This window comes from Haliaeetus leucocephalus, unplaced genomic scaffold (genome assembly GCF_000737465.1).
Source record: "Haliaeetus leucocephalus isolate CR32 unplaced genomic scaffold, Haliaeetus_leucocephalus-4.0 Scaffold0, whole genome shotgun sequence".
Classification (NCBI taxonomy): Eukaryota; Metazoa; Chordata; class Aves; order Accipitriformes; family Accipitridae; genus Haliaeetus; species Haliaeetus leucocephalus.
In genome coordinates this window covers 24,236,959-24,257,325 of record NW_010972436.1, presented here as the reverse complement: position 1 = coordinate 24,257,325, position 20,367 = coordinate 24,236,959, and the positions used below count along the sequence as shown (strand labels likewise).

Below are 20,367 nucleotides of genomic sequence, written 5' to 3'. Positions count from 1 at the left end.
AAAAAAAAAAGGGGGGGGGGGGGTGCTCCAGGACCCAAACTGCCATGGGGCTGCACGCTGGCTGCCGGAGGGGCTGTCCCGGCTCGGCAGGCAGCATCCCCCGTCCTCCCTTCACAGGGAAGCCCCTCAGGGCGTCTCCAGCGCCGGGGGCAGGCCTTCCCTCCCCGGCAGCAGCGCTTCGCTCTCCTCCTCCCTCCTGAGGAGCCGCGGTTCTCCTCAGGGCTGCCACCTGGGGGGGGGAGCTCTGCGGGCCGGCCGAGGCTCAGCGACTGCCGCTTTCCGCCATTTCTCCTCAGAGCTCTCCCCGCCCCTTCCCGCCCGGAGACCCTCGGGAGCCCCGCCCCCCGCCCCGCCCTCCCGCAGCAACGCCTCTCTTCCCCCGCCCCCGTCGCTAAGGCCGTCACACGCCTCACCACGCCCCGCCGGGCCGGCAGGGAGTCGAGGGGAACCCGATTCTCATTTCCCTCTGCCGAGCGCGGGGCGGGGGCGGTGCTACGCTCGGCGCTCGCTTGCTTAGGCCTGCGACGCCCTCCGCTGAGGGAGGGGCGCGAGGGCGATGCTCGTTGCCGCCGCCGCCGCCGCCGCCTGAGCGTCCCCGTCCCGCCCCGCGGTGGTGGGCATGGGGCTGGGCTCCAGCTCCCAGGTCCCCGACGGCGGCGCCGAGGGCTTCCACGTACACGGGGTGAGGCGGCGGGCGGTCGTTTCGCGGGGGAAGAGAGCGGGAGGGCCGTGAGGGGTGGCGGGCGCTGAGGCGGGGTCCCGCTTCTCCCCCCCTCCCCCCCCGCCGCCTGTGGTGGCTGAGGGAGACCGAGCCCGGTACGGGAGAGGGCGCTGGGCTCGGGGCGGCGGGCTGCCTGGCCACCCACCTGTGTGGGGTTTTTTTCCCAGGGAACTGCCACGACGGCAGGGGAGGAGCGGCCGCACCGCTCCCGGTAGGCAGCGGGTGGCCGCCCCGGCGGCTTCGGCGGGCTCGGAGCTTCCACCTGCGACGTGTCGGCTGGCGGACGGCCGAGGGGAGCCCTGTGTGCTGCTCTCGAGGAATTTGAAATAGCTTGAGAGTAGTAGAGCCCTCCCTGCTCCCCTCCAAACTCCCCAAACTTGGCTGGTTTCTCTGCCGATCTTTACAGCATCTGGGCTGGGGTTAATTCCTCTCCAGACTCTGTTTTCCTGAGGGGCCGCTGCTCACAGGCGCTGTATGTAGATGCTGATCTGTTGTAGCTCCTCTGTCTGGCAAATCGCCTGGACGTACACAGGTTTAAGTGCGTATCTTGGAGCTTAAAGATAGGCGGGGGTATTGCTGATGACAGCGGTTGCGTAAGTTTATCATTGCATTTAGTTGGTGGTCTTCCTCCCCGAAATAAGAGTGGGGCGTTGTTGCCACATGCTCCTTTCCACTTCATCAGCAGTTTGTGTTTCTCAATATCACAAGATGTGTTTAGGGTACCCGTGTTGTTATGTAATCTGCTTTTGTCAGTCTCCTTAACTGAGTTAACTCCATCAGAAATGGCTGTTGGTCACGAAAAGCTTCCTCCTTTTATGGTAAGTGCAGGATACTGCTCAGTTTTCTGTACTGGAGAATGATTTTGGTGACCTACAGCGTGCAGGAGACAAAGTAATTTCTTTTTCCTCCAGGGAATTCATGCAACTTTTGATATGGTGTCATTTTGAAAACCAAATACTGCAGGATTTTTTGCAGCTTACAGCTTTGTGTGGGAATCTGTATGGCTTTTAGACATCTGAACAACAATTTCATGAGCTCCGTAATAACTTCCATGTACCTCTTTTTGCCTGCATTTTCATCTTTGACATTGTGTTACGTGATAGTTTCATTGTAAGGCTTCTTGCACCTTATGTAGCATTTAGATGTAAACTTTTTTAACCTTTTTAACTTTTGGTTTGGTATAAGCTGGCCGTTTGCTTTTGGTGCAGTTTAGGGTTCTGATGAAAGTTAATACTTCCTACTCCAATTGTGGTTACAGTGGTCAGTCTTGACTGTTTAATAATAAAGCATGATTTTTTTTTTTGCTTTAAAAGCTTTTGCTGAAGTATTTTTTATAACTTGTATAGACAGTTATGCCAGCAAAAGCCCCCAAATCAATACAACTTTATTTAAAAAAAAAAATATATATAGCAGTTTTAACTTTGCTAGCAATGAACTTCTTAGTTTAGATGATGTGTGGATTGTAACCTAGCACTTAAATTGTGGGGTGGCTTTCAGGAGTCAATTATATTGCAGGTTAAGGGCTGTACTGCTGAGTTAAAAAAACCTAAAGTTAAAAGCAGTTCAAACTGTTAGCACGTTTGCAGTGGTTCCCTTAATATCATGTTGCTTTGTTAGTAAACTTTGAAGTGGGTATACTCTCATACACTCTGCATGTATCAAGTTCTGTGTAACTTTTGGTGGGTTTTATCCTGTTGTGAATGCATTTTAATAGGTATTCTCTATATTTCTTTATTACATCTGTTTTACGCTAGCTTGGTTGTAATGAAATTGAGATGTTGCAACTCTTATTTCTTATGAATCTTTTGTAACTGATGGCAATCTTCTTGACCAGTACTTGTGGTTAGCCATGCGTTTGTAGCATACTCTTTTAAGCGTTCCTATTCTAATATGCTGTAAATTCTGGGAACCTAGCTGTAAAGTGTGCTTATGTAAAAAATGGCTGTGATGTAGTTCGGGTCTCTTGATGTGCTCAGGCTACTAGCAGCATGGAAGAAAATCTTGCAGCAGCACTTTGAAAACTAAGCCCTTCTCCAAAGTCTTCAGTATTTAATAATTCCATGCTGTGCACTCTGAATCACAATACTTGTGTATTGTGTGGGGTTCAAACCCTGTTTTTTACAGCATAATTTGGACACCTGTTGTTCATAGCCTTATAAAAATAAGTTCACAATTGTGGACTGCTTCCCAAGGTCTGTCATTTGGTATCTCATCTCTGGCTCAACTCAAAAGTAAACATTGAATCAAGTGTAAAGGTTAACACTGTCACCTAATGTAACTAGAGATCAATGTTATAATAAAAACAAAATGTATGTTTTGCAGGTTCAAGAAAACTCCCCAGCTCAACAAGGAGGACTGGAACCTTTCTTTGATTTCATCATTGCCATAGGACACACTAGGCTTGTAAGCTTCAAATGATTTTATTGTTTGGTTTTTTTTTTTCCCCTGCATGAAATATGGGTATTGTAGTGATGAAGGGTAGAAGCCAAAGCTGTCACAGGTAAAGAAAGCTTTTCATATTGGACATTGCATATGGCATTAAAAAGATAAAGTAAAACTTGGTGGTTTTCAAAGTCTCTTCTCTGGCTGGATCCAAATTTGAGGAGTCTTACTTACGCCTTTAGTCACCTTAACTTCTTAACAGATTAACACAATGTTTATGATATTACTCATTCATGCATATTTTCTGCCACAAGGTGGATATTGAACTGGGGAGTCAATGGTAAGAGCTCAACATTTGTTTAAACAAACCTGTTTCAACATTTGATAAAACATGAAAAAGGAGGACTGGGATCAGAGGCATGAAGTAAAATGTTGCTGCTTATTGTTAGACCACATAGTTGAGATCTAATATTGCTGATAGTATTTAATAGCAGTTACGAAGAACAGGAATGTAAGTGATGTAACGGAGTGATAGTAAGTATTTATGTAAAGGGACATGAGCTGACAGTACTGACTTCTTTCTAATAAAAGAAAATTGAACTGCTAGGACTGATTGTGAAACACAGAGCATAAACTTTGATGGTTTGGGGTCTTTGTATTCAAATTCCACTACAGGTGTGACATCTGTGTTACAGGTGCAACTAGAAATAATGTTAATCATATATCTCTTTCTGTGCTCTACAGAATAAAGAAAACAACATGTTGAAAGATCTGCTGAAGGCAAATGCTGAAAAAGCAGTGAAGCTGGAGGTGTATAATATCAAAACAATGAAAATAAGAGAGGTGGAGGTGATACCCAGTAACATGTGGGGAGGACAAGGTCTTCTTGGAGCCAGCGTGAGGTTCTGCAGTTTCCAGGGAGCCAATGAACATGTGTGGCATGTTTTGGTGAGACAGAATTCTTTGGTGGCTTGTTAGTGTTCATACAACCTTGTTTTAAGGTGTAATGTTTAGAAGTAACTTTTACGTAGAAGTACAATGCTGAAATCACACAGAAGAATGCAACACAGTCTTGAAGGTTTGTCTGAGCTACTTGAAGAGGGACAAGTAGTGGATGACTTTTAGTGTTGCCTGTCACTATGAAGAAAAATAACTCCATCCCAACTGGACTAAATAGTGTGTGATGAGGAGGTTTTTTCATCTTATGTTGAAGAATCAATGGCAAAAGCAAAAAGATTCTGGCCTGATTGGTGTCTCTCTGTTGGCTAAACTTCATTAAATTAATAATAATGTTTCAAAAAGCACCAAAAATTATTTTAAAATTAAGAGGGAGAGCTGAAAGAGTAGAACCGAATAGAAAAGACTGTTTGTTACATTTCTGGTTGTTTAAATAAATGTAACTTCTCAACATCTTCAGAGTATCTCATTTTGAATGGGTAGCATTCTGGTCTTTCTTATTCAGCATGTTTTATAGGATGTCACACCTAGATGTAGAGTGTTCAAGGACTTCTGTTTTGTCCCATAAACAAAACATTCTTTCCTTCTATTGTTTCTGGAGTTAGCTTTGCTTTTTGATCTTGGCGTAGTTTATCCTGCTCCGAGTACAGAAGACACATATCATTCTTTTACAGGATGTTGAACCTGCATCTCCTGCAGCTCTAGCTGGTCTCCAGCCATACACTGACTACATTGTTGGATCTGATCAGATTCTTCAGGAGGTACAGTGCATTTTCCTTCAAGCAGTAATTGAATGTACATCAAGCGTATGGGGATAGTGTTTGGTGATTTGGGGAGATTGATGTTTACGACAGATGCTTTACAGCTGAGGTAAACATTTATCTTTTTTTAATGTGACAATAAAAAAAGAGTTTCCCCTAAAGATCAAACTACACGAGAGAGTTTTAGTCTGTCTCTGGGTTTTTTAATATCTCACGTTGAAGTAACTTCATAAAATGCTAACTTGCTTCCAGCTCCTTGTCTTGCACATTTGAGCTTAATAACTACTACTTTCTTTTTTTTTCTTAGTCAGAGGATTTCTTTTCACTGATTGAATCCCATGAGGGGAAGCCGCTGAAGCTGATGGTTTATAACACTGAAGCAGATTCCATTCGAGAGGTAGTTGTGACTCCCAATGGAGCCTGGGGTGGAGAAGGAAGGTACTGATCTCCGGACAGTCACTGGCTGATGACAGGTTATATACTCACTGTAAATGAGCTCCTGTTAAGAGTATTATTACTAATGATTACAGCTTGTTGTTTTCAAGTTAAGCTTTGTTTTCTTACACTTGTCACACAAAACTGTTCATCTTCCCATAAAAAAACTAGCTTAGAACTAGGAATTAGACATGTTCTGGACCTAATCCTGTTTGAGTTGAAACCAATGGCAAAACCCGTGTTGACTTCCCCGGTAGCAGATTCACTAGCTACATTCTTATAGTCAAACATTCAGTTACAGCAAGAACAAAATCCACATCAGGTCAGATTATATATTTTGTAAAGATATAAAAATAATCAACTGAAAGCTAAGCTACGTATGTCTAAATGTCAATTGCAGAGTGCTCCTTGAGTACTATAAGTAAGTGAAATGATTCTTGCAGGTAGGTATATCTTGCTATAGATTATAAAGACTCAAACTCTTTTTGTTTTTATAGACTCAAAATTTAAAACGCTTACTAGCTTTGTAAGAACACCTTTTTTTCAAGTTTTGTGTTACTTTTCTTATACAGTTTAGGATGTGGTATTGGATATGGCTATTTGCACAGAATTCCAACACAGTCTATAATATCGAAGAAGAAGCCAGAAAGCAAACCACCTTCACCCCTACCAGAAGCTGGAACTCCTGTACCATCTGCTAATGGTTACACAGAGGTATGTAAGAAGTAAGTTCATACCTCTGGCACGTTCTCTGGAGTTTCAAAATTTTCTACTTGTTGGAACATTCATAAAACAGTATATTTGAGTACAACATACAATATTGCTTGACTGAAATGGAGTTAGGTGAAGGGAGAGTGAGAGCTGATGATGCTGAGCAGATGACAGATCGCCAGTGTTGGCTGATATTTTCATCCTGTTTTGAAGACTTGCATACTGCGGCTTTATCAGTCAATAAGAATCACATTAGAAGAATACCCCGTTCACTAGGAAATAAAATATGCCTACAAGAACTAATTAATGGACTGTTCTTCTAAGAACATACTGCCTTTAAAAGGCTACATTGAAACATGTCCTAATCAGTGGCTTGACTTTGTTTCAGCATCATAGATTCTCTCTGAATTGGTGTACTTGGAGACTGAGGCAGAATGCTTTCATAGGAAGGTCATCTTCAGGTGAAGCTTTCAATATAAAAAGATGCTTTTCTTTCTTACTGTGTCATTTCAGACTCTGTTATTGGCACCTACTTCTCAGAGTGACAACTCTGAAATAGTTATGAACTTGGATCATTCCACAGATCAAGAAATGAGTGGTTATTCACCAGAAAGCTCCCTTTCTCCTCCTCCTCCTCTCCAGAGAGTCATGGATCCAGGTATATTTTCTTAGGTGCTTTTTTTCAGCAATTCTTTAGAGGACTACTAAGTAGACTAATAAGCTCTTAAACAAGTTTGAGACTTAAGTGCAGCACTATGAGCACTGGTGGTTGTTTTCCTTGAAGTTTTTGACTTCAGTGGATTTCAGAGCTGTAGAATTTGGGTACTGTGAGCCTGACTGAGGTTAACATTCTGTAGAAGTCTTTCCACTAATGTCAGCTAACAGTGAGGTTAAATTTATTTGCATTTAGTGGGGAGGGGACTTCACTGACTTAAATCTGGATATAACAAGTCTCTGAATCTAGAATTCTGTGTTATATAAAACAGTACTCTAATACTTGCTTTCTCATTCAGGATTTCTAGACATGTCTGGTATTTCATTTCCTGAACTCACTAACTTCACAAAAGTATCCAACGTGTCTTCCTCTGCCTCCTTCAACATGCCAGCAGCAGATGCTTTAGTAGGCACTGAAAAGTTAATGTTGAACAATGACGGTCCTGCTTATTTTGGTAAGTGTATTCAAGATTTCCTTTAGGCCTCTGACCTAATTTCTGGAACGGCACCAACTCATGCCTGCTCAACAGTGTCATGCTTTCTGGAAATAAGCCAATTTTAAGAAAAAAACAGAAAGGGGATTGGCTAAAATTAGATGGAAAAAGTAGCAGAAATCAGGTATAGAAGTGGACAAAAACTAATAGGCTTTTTTTTAAGATTATAGAATGTGTGTCTTTTTCTTTAAATGAAAATGTTGGTGATTCAAATTAAACTGATCTTAAAAGTAGGTATTTCTAAAATTGGTGTAAATTAATTTCTGTACCACAGGCTTATCTTCACAGTTGTAAAGTGAAAACAAAATTGCAGTCATCTTAATAGTGACTTTTCTATTTAAAGAAAAAAAATAATCTTCACATTATGGATGCCTTTCCCTTTTAAAAGGTGGGGTGACTAAGAGCTGTAACACAAAATAAAACATCTCTAGCATAAGAATACAGCAGAGCAAATCGTTCATGGTTTCTTAAAAACATGCTTGCACCATCAAGTTGTCTGAATTTGGGGAGAACTGAGTGAACACAGCCCATGTATTTAACAGCTGTGAATCTGGTTATGTGCCTGTACGAGCTGATTGTTCTAGATGCATGGTAACCAGAGGCACTGTCTGTTAGCCTGACAGTTTTTTGTTTTTTTACAAACTACTTCCGTTTCCCAGAAAATGCCACAGCTTTGGGCCCTGAAGATGTAACCATGCATTCTGAAGGCTCAGTCAAGCAGCCTGAGTTGGATGACCTACTGTCTTCAATTCCATCTTTACCTTCTTTTGCTCTTCCTAATGAAATTTCTTCAAAAACAACACTAGGAACTGATCCCAATAACCAAGAAACAAAGCTGCTCTTAAACAGTATTGAGAGCTCGTTATCCACTACTCCGGTGAAACCAAATGATGAAGCAGCATGTGAACAGAAAGAAGAAGCAGCTGCACAAGATCATGAGTGAAATGGATGCTGCTTTTGTTTACAGACCGCCATATGGTGTAATACTACAGCTTGGAATATTTTTCTGATCTTGAAAGAATTACAGTTATTCTATTTTGTTAGTGTAGACAATATTATAAAAGAAATCATATGAAATACATATCCTATTGTCTTTTCCAGTCATGGTTTAATGGATTGATCTGTGTTCAAACTTTGAATGCTGTCCAAAATCACCAAATTAATGGAGAAATTAATGCAGAAACAAGTTGGAGACTGGCAAAATGTCAAGTTCCTGAATTCACGTTTGTCTACAACTGCTCCTGAATGTATTTATGAAGGCACTCTGCCTGAACAGTGATGCTTAATGATGATTTTCTCAGTATGATTGATGGCATTAAAAAAAAAAATAATTATGGTTTTGACTTGTTAGAAAGCTTTTCTAACGGTACACCTCAATTAGACAGTTCTTGTGACTTTCAAGGCATTTCCTACCCCAAGATGTCTTTATTTCTACTTACTACTATGCCAACTGTTCTTTTTCTTGGTTTAGAGTCCTTTCTCTGTAACAGTTATTCATGTACCTTCTCTACAACTATTTTTGCAGGAAAGGAAGTACCACATGGTTTGAAGTTGCAGCATATAGATAGGACAAAATCATGTTGGTGGGTCCTGTCATTCACTTCAGCTCTTCAGTGGATGAGGGGGTCGTCTCACTGGTTTTAAAAAAAAAAAAAAAAAAAGTAGGGGGGAATTATGATGGTTATTTGAAACAAACTGAAGTCAAAGATGATTTTAGGTCAGGCCTGTGTGTTTTCAGGGTGATTAACCTTTACAGTGGAGCTGAATATGTCTTGGTTTCTGTAGTGATGGAGAAATAGCTTTTCTTCAGTTGTGCTTTTCTATTTATCCATTTCTATTTTTATACAAATCATCGTAAGTTTAAGACATGGGGATGGAGCATGTTAGTGCAGCAACAGCTGTTGCTTTTTGTAGCCTTTTTGTTTTGTTTGCACTTGTCTTCAAATAACTTCTGAATGTAACAGCGAACATGAAATGAACAATGACAGAAATGTGGGTGTTTTTATACCTCTCAGGGCAGTGATTTATCATGGAATTTTAAGGCTACTGCTTGGGAATAACTTCACTATAGCTGGTACAGTTAGTGTGGTGAAAATCCTTTGTAGATTAAGAGAATGGGGTACAAGGTTAGGTGTGTGTTTAAGCTATAAGCTATAAACTAGACTATACTTCTTTAGTACAACATCGTCTGATTTTCTTTTCTCTGCCCTGTCTCCTGATAACGTTCCTCCCTTGTGCACTATGGAGATCAGTAAGCGAAATGACTGACTAGGCTGAAATCTAACAATGCAAGATGGGCAGTCTGGGTCACACAGCTGTGCCTGTGACAGCTCAGCTGCAGCAAAAGGGTGCAGGCGAAGTTGCAAAGCAAGAGAGTTCTTCCGATGAGTACACCCTTAGATAAAAATCTGTCCTTTGTGTTCCTTCGTCTCTGCTGTTAGTCTGAAATACTGTTTTCACATAAAATACAGTGGCTCTGAACAGGATGGTCAAAATATCTTTTGCTTTAAAGAAGAATGCATTAAGCCCTTAACTGCAGGTAGTAGAATTAAGAGATTTGAAATCTAGTCTGCTAAATAGTCTGTTAATAGTGAACAGATTTTCCTCTCATATTGCTAAAATAAATTTCCTTTTTTCTTCCCCCCACTGACTGCTACAAGTGTGAACAGCCAAACACTAAAAATAAATGTAATTTAAGCTATTGGTAAGTTTGTTTGGTCTCAGAGCCTGATGACTGAAAACATCTAGGTGATCTGTTTGGTTTTTTGTTCTTTATTTAGGACTGTTTCTAATCTTACACCTTTGTCAAAACTGTTCTTCAGCTGGTAGTAGCTCATTTAGGTGATGCTGTACCATAAGCACCCTTTAGAAATTTAAGAGCAGGGAATGTCAAAACTGATACTAAATTTCAGATGTCACAGTAATAAATGGCTTAACACTTACGCCAGTCTGTGTCCAGCCTAATTTATGTTAGTTGGCTCTTGGAAGGGGAGGTGGGGAGTCTTCAAAAATGTATGAAGACTTGATTCTTTTTTCATAACATCCAACTGAACAATGGTCTAACATACCCATTTAAAAACCAAATAGAGAGTTAAACCTCTAGCAGTGGTATGTTGTATTCTCCTAACCTATAACTTTATCATTTAAATGCTAAATAAGTTGAAGAGTTTAACGTCCTCATCCAATTCCTTTTCTCTTGACAATCTAGAAGCTACCTTTTGAAATGCCTGAAGCTACCTCCCTGCTGAAACAGAGAAGTAGAAAGTACTCTTTTACTTGTGGGTGCAGAAGTAACAAAGCTGATTTTATTTTGAAACTAAGAAATTCTAACCTAAAAAGAGTAGTAGAAGCTCCTGAGAGTGGCTGTATTTGGAGAGGCTCCAATTCTGCTGGAGCCAGAGGTCTCCTGCCTCACCTGCCTGCTGTCACTGCAAGCCTAGACAGTGGGAGAGCCATCCCCTCTGATACAGACTATGTGCTGCAGAGCAAGCGGGAGCATTTGTGATTACCTCACTGCTGCTGCCACCACCTTAATTTGGGGAAGATTCAGGAAGGGAATGACCAGGTACTACTGCTGAAAGAAATGTAGCTCATAAGGCCTGTGAGGATAGACCAGTTCTGAAATAATAAAGGCAATATTTTATTTTGGTCTGAAACAAATGAATGGTTGTAGAAGACAGAGCTATTTTTGAGTGAAATGGCTCGAATGGTCCACTTCTGTATTTGGGATTTGAAACAAAAGAACCCCCAACAAATCACAATCAATCAGGTGCTGTTCCAAACAGCTACTCTTTCCAGATAAGTAGGAAAGCTGTGTATTGCCTTGTTTGCTTCTGTATACTTTGAGGGTATCTACAGCCCTGACAGTGATAGTTCTTTCACAGACACAAAAAGGATTATTGCAGCAATATCACAAGGAGGGCAAAACAAAGGGAGGAGGATGTCACCTTAAGAGTGCTTTGTACTAACTTCAGAGCCTGGATGCAGTGGATGTGTAGCTTGACACTTTGGTGTGGCCAGACACAACAGGATAAGCTTCCAGACCTAGGATTAATAGTCAAGCCTGAGGACGTGAGTCTGGCAGACATTAAATCCAAAGCGGCTACCAGGAGCTCAAGTGTTACAGCAAGGATGAGGGAGAAGTCATCTCTGAGCCATGCCTCTGCTAGTGGGCCAGAGCACCTGGGTGCTGATGGTGGTTAAACACAGGATGGGTGCTCGGAGGGGCAGCAGGACCTTCATCCACCTGGATACTCGCATCTACTCCACAAGGGTGGGAACAACTTGGTCAAGCTTTGCCCCAAGCACAGCCAACTTCAGCAGGTTGGACCAAGCCCTCCCTCGTGAAGTAAACTACTTGATTCATGGGAACTTCAGACAGTAGTAACCCTCTTGTACTAGGAATGAGCATAACCCCCAAAAATCCTGATAAGGAAATAACTATCCTAGAGATAAATATGCAAATCTTATTAGTAACAGCAATATGGATGCTGAACTAATTCCAGCTGAACTTGAACATGTGAATAAATGTATTTAGCACCTTTAAGGTGAGTAACTACTGGCAAGAACAGTTGAAATACCAAATTCAGGCAGTGATGACTTTGTTTTCCCTCTCAAACTTTCACAGCAGGCTTGACAATTTACTGAATCTTTTGCTGTACTACTCTAGGCTGTGTTCAGAAGCTGCTCATCCAAGTTGCCACACTTGACTGAACTTCTCTTAGTTGTAACTAAGAAATGCTGCAGGAAAATAGACTGCAATACAGAGTAGAGATCACACCACTCACATGTACTGATGGGCTTGAATTATGCATTTCCAGCTGCTTGGGGGTTCAGAATTAATCTCACCTAGCACTAAGGATTACAGCGCTAACTGGGGAAGCAGGAGCCTTCAGCTATTCCAGCACCCCTGTTCTCCTGCACCATGAACTCGGCAGAAAAGGAAAGCAGCTGAGGCAGCCTTCCAGGGAGAAGCCTTTAATTTAGCGTTCCCCTCAGCCCCCTTACCCTTCTCCATCTTCCCCCATAACTGGGCAAGTATTTTCACCTCCAAGAAATTATGCAAGAACTAGGCACCACTGCCTCTGGCTGTTACCTGAAAGCAGCTAAAGGTTGACCACGTTAATCTGTTACTTCCTGGGCACTGCCACTAATGTCCACACATCCTCCCTCTTTGCTTTTGCCTTAAGCAAACACTAACTCACATTGGTTCTGCCATAAGGGCAATTTCAAAGCAGTTGTTTGGTTTATGTTACATTTCTAAGCTACTAAAAGTAATTAAGCATTCACAGTTCCATGAAAAAGATGCCTAGAACAGTGTCAAAATAGCCTCAGAGAGAGATCGGGCATGTCCTACTGGGTCTCTCATCAGTAACTCTGGTCTGCATGATGTTTGTACAGCTGCTTACAGAAAAACCTCCACCACATAGTACAGGAAACTACTGTAGTCAATCACTTTCTTGATATTTAAAGTGTGCATGTGCATTTAACAGTTCTGTTATCTAGCTGGGTGGTAACTCCACCTGGCTCTGTTGGGGAGCCATCAGCACATCTACAAGTGTAGCATTATGTGCTTAAAAATTGACGCTAAATGTCACATTCAAGAAATTTCTAGGGATAAAGTTTGAATCAAATAGGACCTCTGTGAAAGAAAAATACCTTGGTGCAATGTACTGGACAAAATTTGGAGTCCTGTAATTGGGTTCACGTGTTAACAGTCGCTCTATGCCTTCACCTTTGGCAAATGCGTTCTCTCCCCGTCCCTGGCACCTCCACACTAAATCACCTCAGCAAACTGACCTCTGCAACTTCCCTCTCTCCCCTGCCTCAGCAACTCCCAGGTCAACATGTTGGATAGTCGCCCACGCTTCAGCTCGCACGATCTGAACCTTGGGACGGCTGTTCCCTGAGCAGCTCTCCGCGCTGCTCTGCTCGAGACTGACCAAGGAGTGCACTGTCAGTCCCCTGGTTGCCCCTCTCCCATGGGATACGGGCAACCAAACTAATAAATCCCAAGTCCCTTATTTTCCCACCGCTTGGCAATGAGGTTGAACTACATTATTATCTCCTGCCTAGGGCTTATTTTAAGTTCTTTTTTGGTGTTTCTAAAAGTTAATGCTAAATTCTTCAAGTAGTTCTCTTCCTAAAATGATACTTGCACTTCAGCTGCAACTACTGAGCCTAGCTCTCCTGTTCTCAGCACCACTGCAACCTGAAGAGGAAAAAAAAATTACCTGTCATAGAAAAATGCTTTTCTGGGACACAGGTTACACTACTAAATACTAGATTTACAACTCCTTTCCATTATGAACTTGGAAATTAAAAAAAACTTCTACAAATCAGCAGCATTTCCTATGATTCTGTCAAACTGGAACTCTATCTCAGTCCACAACGTCCCAATGAGCTGTGACTCTCATATGAACTTAATACTGTGCAGGGGCCTCTCCTGCTCTTGCCTTCAGGACCCTTACAGACAGCACAATTCCAGAAAAGGTGACAGAAATTAAAGGGGAGTAGCAAAATAACACCTCTCACTTGACATGGCATCTAAGATGGATGCTGGGAGCCTCTGCAAACACATTTGGTCGCTGAATTACTGCGTCTCCTCTGAGAGCAGCCGAGTTGACAGTGCCCACAGCAAATGCTTTGAGTATTCTGTGCTGGTGTTTTCAGCATCAGGAAACCCAGTCTTGGTTTCCCATGTGTCTCTTACAGTGCTACAACCTTTCCACATCCAGAAAACTTCATGCCAACTGGCATGAGTCACTTGTAGTAGGGCTATCTTTTCTTGGTACTACATTGGTGTTGGCACAAAATATTTTCACAGTACAAAAGCACGCACTGCCCATGCAAACAGTATGACTTGAGCACATTCTCCACCTCAACAGGATCTCAGAACTTGCATTTGAAGGCTTGCAGGCCTGCTAAAGTCTTATATCCTACCATATTACAAGATCCTCTTTAAAGGGACTTTGTTAAGGCACTGCCATTTCTTCAGCCGTTCTATTACTTGAGGCTTCAAAGGACTCTGAAGTCCTTTGTAGTACAACCATTAAGTGGCAAGAGTCCAACCTCTAAAATTGCATAATTGATCCAATACACAAAACAACTGGAAAATATTTTAACTAAAGCCTTTTATTCTATACAACTGTGAAACATCATTTACCCTTCTGGCATTGCAGACTCTTCTGTCAATCTTTCCTGAAACTGTGTTTCGGGATGGTTAGAAAGAAAAAAAGAAGAAAAATTACAACCTTGGCTGATTTCAAACAAAATTATTGGGAGCAATTCCAATGTATACAATGGGACAGCAAGACAACCAGAAAAAAACCCAAAACCCGCAAACAGTGCCTATTGGAACAAGCGTAGACCCTTGCTACTAATAAATACAAGTCAGGACAATTTATCAATAAAAGTTACAGTTCTTTTTAAGCATTTAATTCACAAATATCACTAAAAATGTGCAGTTATAGCACAATTGTGTCAAACTGAGCATACACAGAAATGGGGATTAAAAACTGAAACTGACTCTCAAATGACAGGGAAAAAGATGTGCTAGCTTAGTTCTGAACCATATTTTTGCTTAAGCCATGAATTTGTTTAGCTAGGTTAAGAGTGCAGAAGGTAATGATTTGACTATTTTTTCAAATAAAATACGATGAAAAATATTTTATTTTTTGTTTAACCAATACAATCCCAGTAATATAATTTATTGGGACTTTCTTTAGGCCTCAACCTAAATCTTGATAGCAAGATACAGGAAGGGCAAGAGCATATGTCTCCTGAAGAAACTCAAATAATATACTGCCCTTTGAAGGCACTTGTGCTTCTGCTTCAGACAAGAGTAATTTTTACACAATTTCTTTATGAGGATTTGTAATTTGTTCTGGCTACAAATAGTTTTCTGGGACAGCCCCACATTTTCTCACAAAAAGCTGAAATGCCTTTACCCCCTCCCCCCAATAAGTTAAACTCTATAAAAGACTACTATGAGTCTATGACAGTCACAGATTTTTAGAAATAACAGTGAAAAGAAGATCCGCATAAATCTATAACAAAAGAACAACTGCATATAAAACTTCGGAAAAGAAGGATAAGTATTTTTATATCATGAATATGAAATCTGCTGAGAAGTTTCTAAAGTTTAACATTAAACATATGAAGTTATTTTCAGAATGGTCTGAAGGTTTAACAAAATGTCACATAGTTTTGGAGCACAGTTACCAAAAACTAGACTAGTGTGTCTTTAGAACACCTAGGACACAGTGCAGGAAGTAGTTATATATATTTAAAAAAAAAAAAACAAAAACAACAACTCATTAAGTTTCTGCAAAGCATGTTCACTCTATTATGATGCACAGCATCATTGGACTGACCCTGCTACAATATTTATCTAGTGTTCTTATTCTGCATGTCAACAGCTCTCTAAAGCAACAGTTGCGTTGCAGTATTAAAACACTTCTAATATTAACTCTTCATTTGCAATTAAATGGGCCAATTCTTTCAAGTATGCAATACCTATTTTCTGTTGTTTTTCTTTTCCAAATTTCTTCAAGTGGTAGAAATGTTTGAGTAACCTGTGACAAATCATTGTAGGAACTTTATGAATGGAATGTACTAAAAATACCTTGTGTGCACTTCTGAATTATATTGTGAACACAGCGACTAATATGGCCAAAATGGTTTCATATCAAGCATGAGCAGATGAGGATATGTTCTGGAAAAACAAAAGCAAAAAGGAGGAAGCAAAAGTCTGCACTGGATTATCATCCGTTCTCTGTACACCTCACACAACACGAACCACTCGGGGACTTCCCATCTCAGTGGCTGAGACTAGGACAGACTTTAGTTTAAGTCATATAGATTTTTTTCCTCTATATTACAGATCTATTAGTCACTTCAGTTAAATGTATACTTTCCGTCCATACTGAGTCATTAGAAGTCTCATCTACCTTAGGGGTTCAGTGGGCTTCTATAGTACTACTCTTGGAACCAGTACAGTATGGTCAAGTAAATAAGCAACCATTTGGGTCCACCACTCCCTTCACGTTGATTTCTGGCGATAATGAAGCGTCAGATCACCACCACTCTTCCAAATGAAGTGCTTTACAGTTCGAAGGTCCATATTCGGATCCAAAACCTAAACAGTAAAAATTCATCTTTTATTCCACAAATCTGATAGATTGTCAGAAATTCAAAGATAAAACACTCTGGTTTGCGTGTATGGGTGAACTGGCATCAAAGACGAACCATGCAAAGGCTCAGATTTTTCAACTAGCAAGTAAACCTAATGCATTACTGAAAGATTTTAGCAATGTAACATGTAACTTCATATTACAACCACCTCCTCAATATTTAATCTTCATGCACTTAATATTTCGGAAAAAGTTAAACTCTGCTAGAAATGTGGAATTCAAAACATTCCAAAAATGTTAGAAATGGAACTCTATGGAATTGTGTTAAGTCTGTTTGTTGAGTATGAGTAAGTAATCCTATAAAGGCTACTAGTCAGACCTAATTAAACAGGCATGCTATATAAATTCTTTGATCTGCCTATCTGCAGCTGTCTGAACTTGTGTCAGCAGTGAGTTAACATGACGTCAAAACACTTACCTAGTTTTAAAGGTAACAGATATATAGCATATTTCAAGCTCAGTATTCAGAAATTCACAACTGATACATTGCTAGACATTGGTTTTGTTCACAGGCTAAAACGCCCAGGTAACTTACCTGGTCCTGGCACAGAAGTTCAATCTTCTCTTCTGCTAGCACAGCAATGTCCTCCTCTTTTTCTTGTTCTCCTGCTTTTTCATTATTGGAAGAGCTAGTTGTCTGAGACTCATTATCCAAGTTTATGATTTTCTCATACACGTGTTCCATCACTTTTCTCACCTGAAGCATATCACTTGCTGACAGTCGGTCTCTATACAAGGTAAGTGAAGTATGGCAGGAAAAAACTTGAGAAACTACATTTCTTATCTTCACAATACCTTAATCTGTAGCAAACTATGCAAGTACACAGACAAGCTCTTTATGTTATAAGTTTAATAGGAAATTATCAGGATCATGCAGAATACCATGATCATAACAGCTATTTATCCAAAGATTCACACAGCAAAAGGGACTCAGAGAAGTGGCAAGATATTCAAAAGACCGAATTAAAATCAAACCTTAGATTAAAAGTATTGTACACAACACTCATTCTTTCAATAGAAAAAGGATTAGTAAGAGAAGGACAGAGGGCACGGAATAATAAAAGTGGTAAGCCAGAATATGCTGTTCACCTTACTACATTAACAGAAGGGCATTCTAAAGTAATAATCAGCAGTGGTTTTAGTACAAAGAACACAAAAAGCCTACGAAGGTCCTCTTTCAGAAATTGTCTCCGATGTGAAGAATTCAATAAGACTTAAAGAGGAACTAGGCATTTGTGGAAAATACTGATAATTGTTGCATAGAAATGGTAGGCGTACTGTCTATGACATAGACCTCTTATCTGAGGACCTGCATTGATTTCTAACCTATACAGCTCCCAGTTACAGCTAGTGCGACTGGCAGACTATCTTGCATTCCCTACTGTCACGTTTTGTACCTTCTCCTTTTTAAAAGCTATTACTCACCACTGTTAGTAATAGGAAACATAATATAAAACTGGTTCTGAACAGTGTAACAATCTGTAAGTTCCTGTTTTCTGATTAATACCACAAAAGACAGAAAGTCTAATTTCAGTAGTTAGTTCGTAGACATTTCTTAGGATAAACTTAAGCAACTGCCCACTGAACCCAAAAGAAACCTACAGTTCTTTCAAATACTCTGATATAATTCAACACTTCAAAGTGATGCTGCTTAAATGACTAGAAACTTCTACAAATTCTCCAAGCACAATATGATTCTCTGGCAAACTGGTTTGGTTTTTTTTTTTTTGAGCTTGCAATTCTCTTTCTGCAGTTTTGAGAGACAAATATGCATTACTTACTTTTTTAGAGTTTTTGCCCCTGATGATGAATGAGGTTGGAGGTAGAAGGGAATCTTATTGAATTTGGGCATATTTTTCTAGAAAGAAACAAAATTGAAAAGTGTTAATTTAGGGTGAACTGTTAGCAGCTCCTATTTCCACCAGCTGGTATGTGAAGTATATTCAGCTGCTAATTATCAAAAACCAAGAGAAATTCTTAATCAACATAACCACCACAGCAAACTTCCAAATTACTCATATTCCTGAGATGCTTCAATTTAGAAGATGCACATACCATCTAGCTTTTGAATATAAATTATCATTTATTTCAAAGGAAATTAGATAGTATCAAAAGACTGCTGCAATATGAAGAGTATTCTCTGTTCCTGAGCTCCACACTTGAAAAGGATACCAATTATGCACAGTGCTTTGAATTCTTATCTAAGACTTTCTGTCAAAAGAAAGTGAGCAAAAATACCTTAACTGGACACATCAAAAAATAATGAACCCCAAAGGGTCTTGAATACAGACCTTGAGACCACTTATTTTAAATGGAAACAGAGCAAAAATTTAAAATGTCATTTCAAATCTTGTGCAGTTAAAAAAATTGGAGTTCACCTTAAAAAAAAAACAAAAAAGCAAAATCTATACACGATACTTACATCCACAGTGATGTCTATTACCCATTGTGGCACAGTTTCATTAAGAAGCATAGATTCAGTTTCACCACCTGAATCCCGACATAATAACCTAAGACATACGGAAATAACCTTATGAATAAAAACAATTACTGTAATGTGCATTAAAAAGCTTTCAGGAGAGGACCTGCCCTTTTAATGCGCAGGGAGCTTGAGCTTGGTTAGCTGGCCCTTCGCATCATCAAACTTATTAGGGAAGTGATCATGTGTTTTCTGTAAAGACCAGACAAAGTAGCTGCAGGAAGAAGACAGATCCCTAGAGCAGAAACAGGGAAAAGTATCTCAGAAGACTATAGGCTATGGCACAGAGAAATTAAAAAAACTACTTTGCTCGTGGATTGCGTATGTTTGTGTGTTGAAGTACAAAACTGTCAGAAGAAGGGGAAAGGCACCTAGCACAAAGCAATTCTTTCTCCTTTGGGAAAATGAGCTTTGCATATAAAGCATCTGTTAAGCCCTCACCAAATGGAAAGAATAAAACCAATTTTAAGAAATGCACACACAGAATGGTGAAACAAAGCCACATATAATTTTATCAATTCCAATTAAGTATTTTGTCAGACAGTCCTCAAGCCACCTTTTAGGTCCAATAAGTATGGCTTGCTCCCTCCAATCATGTCTTTTCAGTGTTCTCTTGAGAACAAGCTGCATAAGATCCACCAGTACATCCTGGATCCACCAGGATGCAAATATTAAGCCCCAGCTACAATGTAAATACACTGATACTGCAGGGGAAAAAAGAAAAAAAAAAAATCAGTTTTCAAAGCTGAAAAAAGTTACCCGGTATCCTGGTTTTGGCTGGGATAGAGTTAATTTTCTTTGTAGTAGCTGGTACAGTGCTGCGTTTTGGGTTCAGTATGAGAAGAATGTTGATAACACACTGATGTTTTCACTTGTTGCTAAGTAGTGTTTAGACTAAGTCAAGGATTTTTCAGCTTCTCAGGCCCAGCCAGCAAGAAGGCTGGAGGGGCACAAGAAGTTGGGAGGGGAGACAGCCAGGGCAGCTGACCTGAACTGGCCAACGCGGTATTCCATACCATGTGACATCATGTCCAGTATATAAACTGGGGGGACTGGGGCTGGGGGGAATTGCCAGTCAGGAACTAACTGGGCGTCAGTCAGCAGGTGGTGAGCAATTGCATTGTGCATCACTTGTATATTCCAATCCTTTTATTGCTATTATTGTCATTTTATTATTGTTATTATTACCATTATTAGTTTCTTCCTTTCTGTTGTATTAAAGTGTTCTTATCTCAACCCATGAGTTTTACTTTTTTTTTTCCCCCGATTCCCTCCCCCATCCCACTGGGGGTTGGGGGAGGGAAGGGAGCGAGCAGCTGCGTGGTGCTTAGTTGCTGGCTGGGGTTAAACCACGACACCCTGTTTTACCGACCAATTCAGGGACTGAAAGTTACATCATTCTGGGGCCTATTCAGCCTGGGAAACAAAACCATCAAATCAAACATTCCCTCACCCCTTAAATTTAAAATTCACTATGTCCTTAAGTATTAAATGCTTCACGGTATTTGAAAGCTTGGCA

At 40.5% G+C, this 20,367-nt stretch overlaps 2 protein-coding genes across 4 annotated transcripts in view; one reads left to right on the top strand and one right to left on the bottom strand.

Moving 5' to 3' along the window:
• Positions 1-574: 574 nt before the first annotated feature.
• On the top strand, positions 575-8,802 carry GORASP1 (golgi reassembly stacking protein 1, 65kDa). Its single transcript, XM_010561058.1, has 9 exons — positions 575-682; positions 3,044-3,124; positions 3,848-4,051; positions 4,735-4,821; positions 5,129-5,259; positions 5,829-5,970; positions 6,481-6,625; positions 6,981-7,136; positions 7,835-8,802. Exons 1-9 carry the CDS (start codon positions 620-622, stop codon positions 8,116-8,118), a joined length of 1,293 nt encoding a protein of 430 aa, XP_010559360.1. The 5' UTR covers positions 575-619; the 3' UTR covers positions 8,119-8,802.
• Positions 8,803-14,293: 5,491 nt separating this feature from the next.
• Positions 14,294-20,367, bottom strand: part of WDR48 (WD repeat domain 48) — a 29,428-nt gene continuing 23,354 nt past the window's right edge. For 2 of the 3 annotated variants that reach the window (XM_010561031.1, XM_010561039.1), the window contains exons 16-19: positions 18,792-18,879; positions 18,151-18,227; positions 16,905-17,097; positions 14,294-16,314 (exon numbers count right to left, since the gene is read on the bottom strand). In XM_010561031.1, the coding sequence (XP_010559333.1) occupies positions 16,219-16,314; positions 16,905-17,097; positions 18,151-18,227; positions 18,792-18,879 (454 nt within the window). In that variant the 3' untranslated portion in view covers positions 14,294-16,218. Of the gene's footprint in view, positions 16,315-16,904; positions 17,098-18,150; positions 18,228-18,791; positions 18,900-20,367 lie in introns of those variants that run through there. The other variant, XM_010561047.1, reaches the window with a different exon arrangement.

Excerpts from the sequence above, each read along its gene's own strand:
- GORASP1 (XM_010561058.1), top strand. The coding sequence starts at position 620 with ATGGGGCTGGGCTCCAGCTCCCAGGTCCCCGACGGCGGCGCCGAGGGC. Across the intron at positions 5,260-5,828 it reads GCCTGGGGTGGAGAAGGAAG|TTTAGGATGTGGTATTGGAT; the intron begins GTACTGATCTCC and ends TTTCTTATACAG. Across the intron at positions 5,971-6,480 it reads CTGCTAATGGTTACACAGAG|ACTCTGTTATTGGCACCTAC; the intron begins GTATGTAAGAAG and ends GTGTCATTTCAG.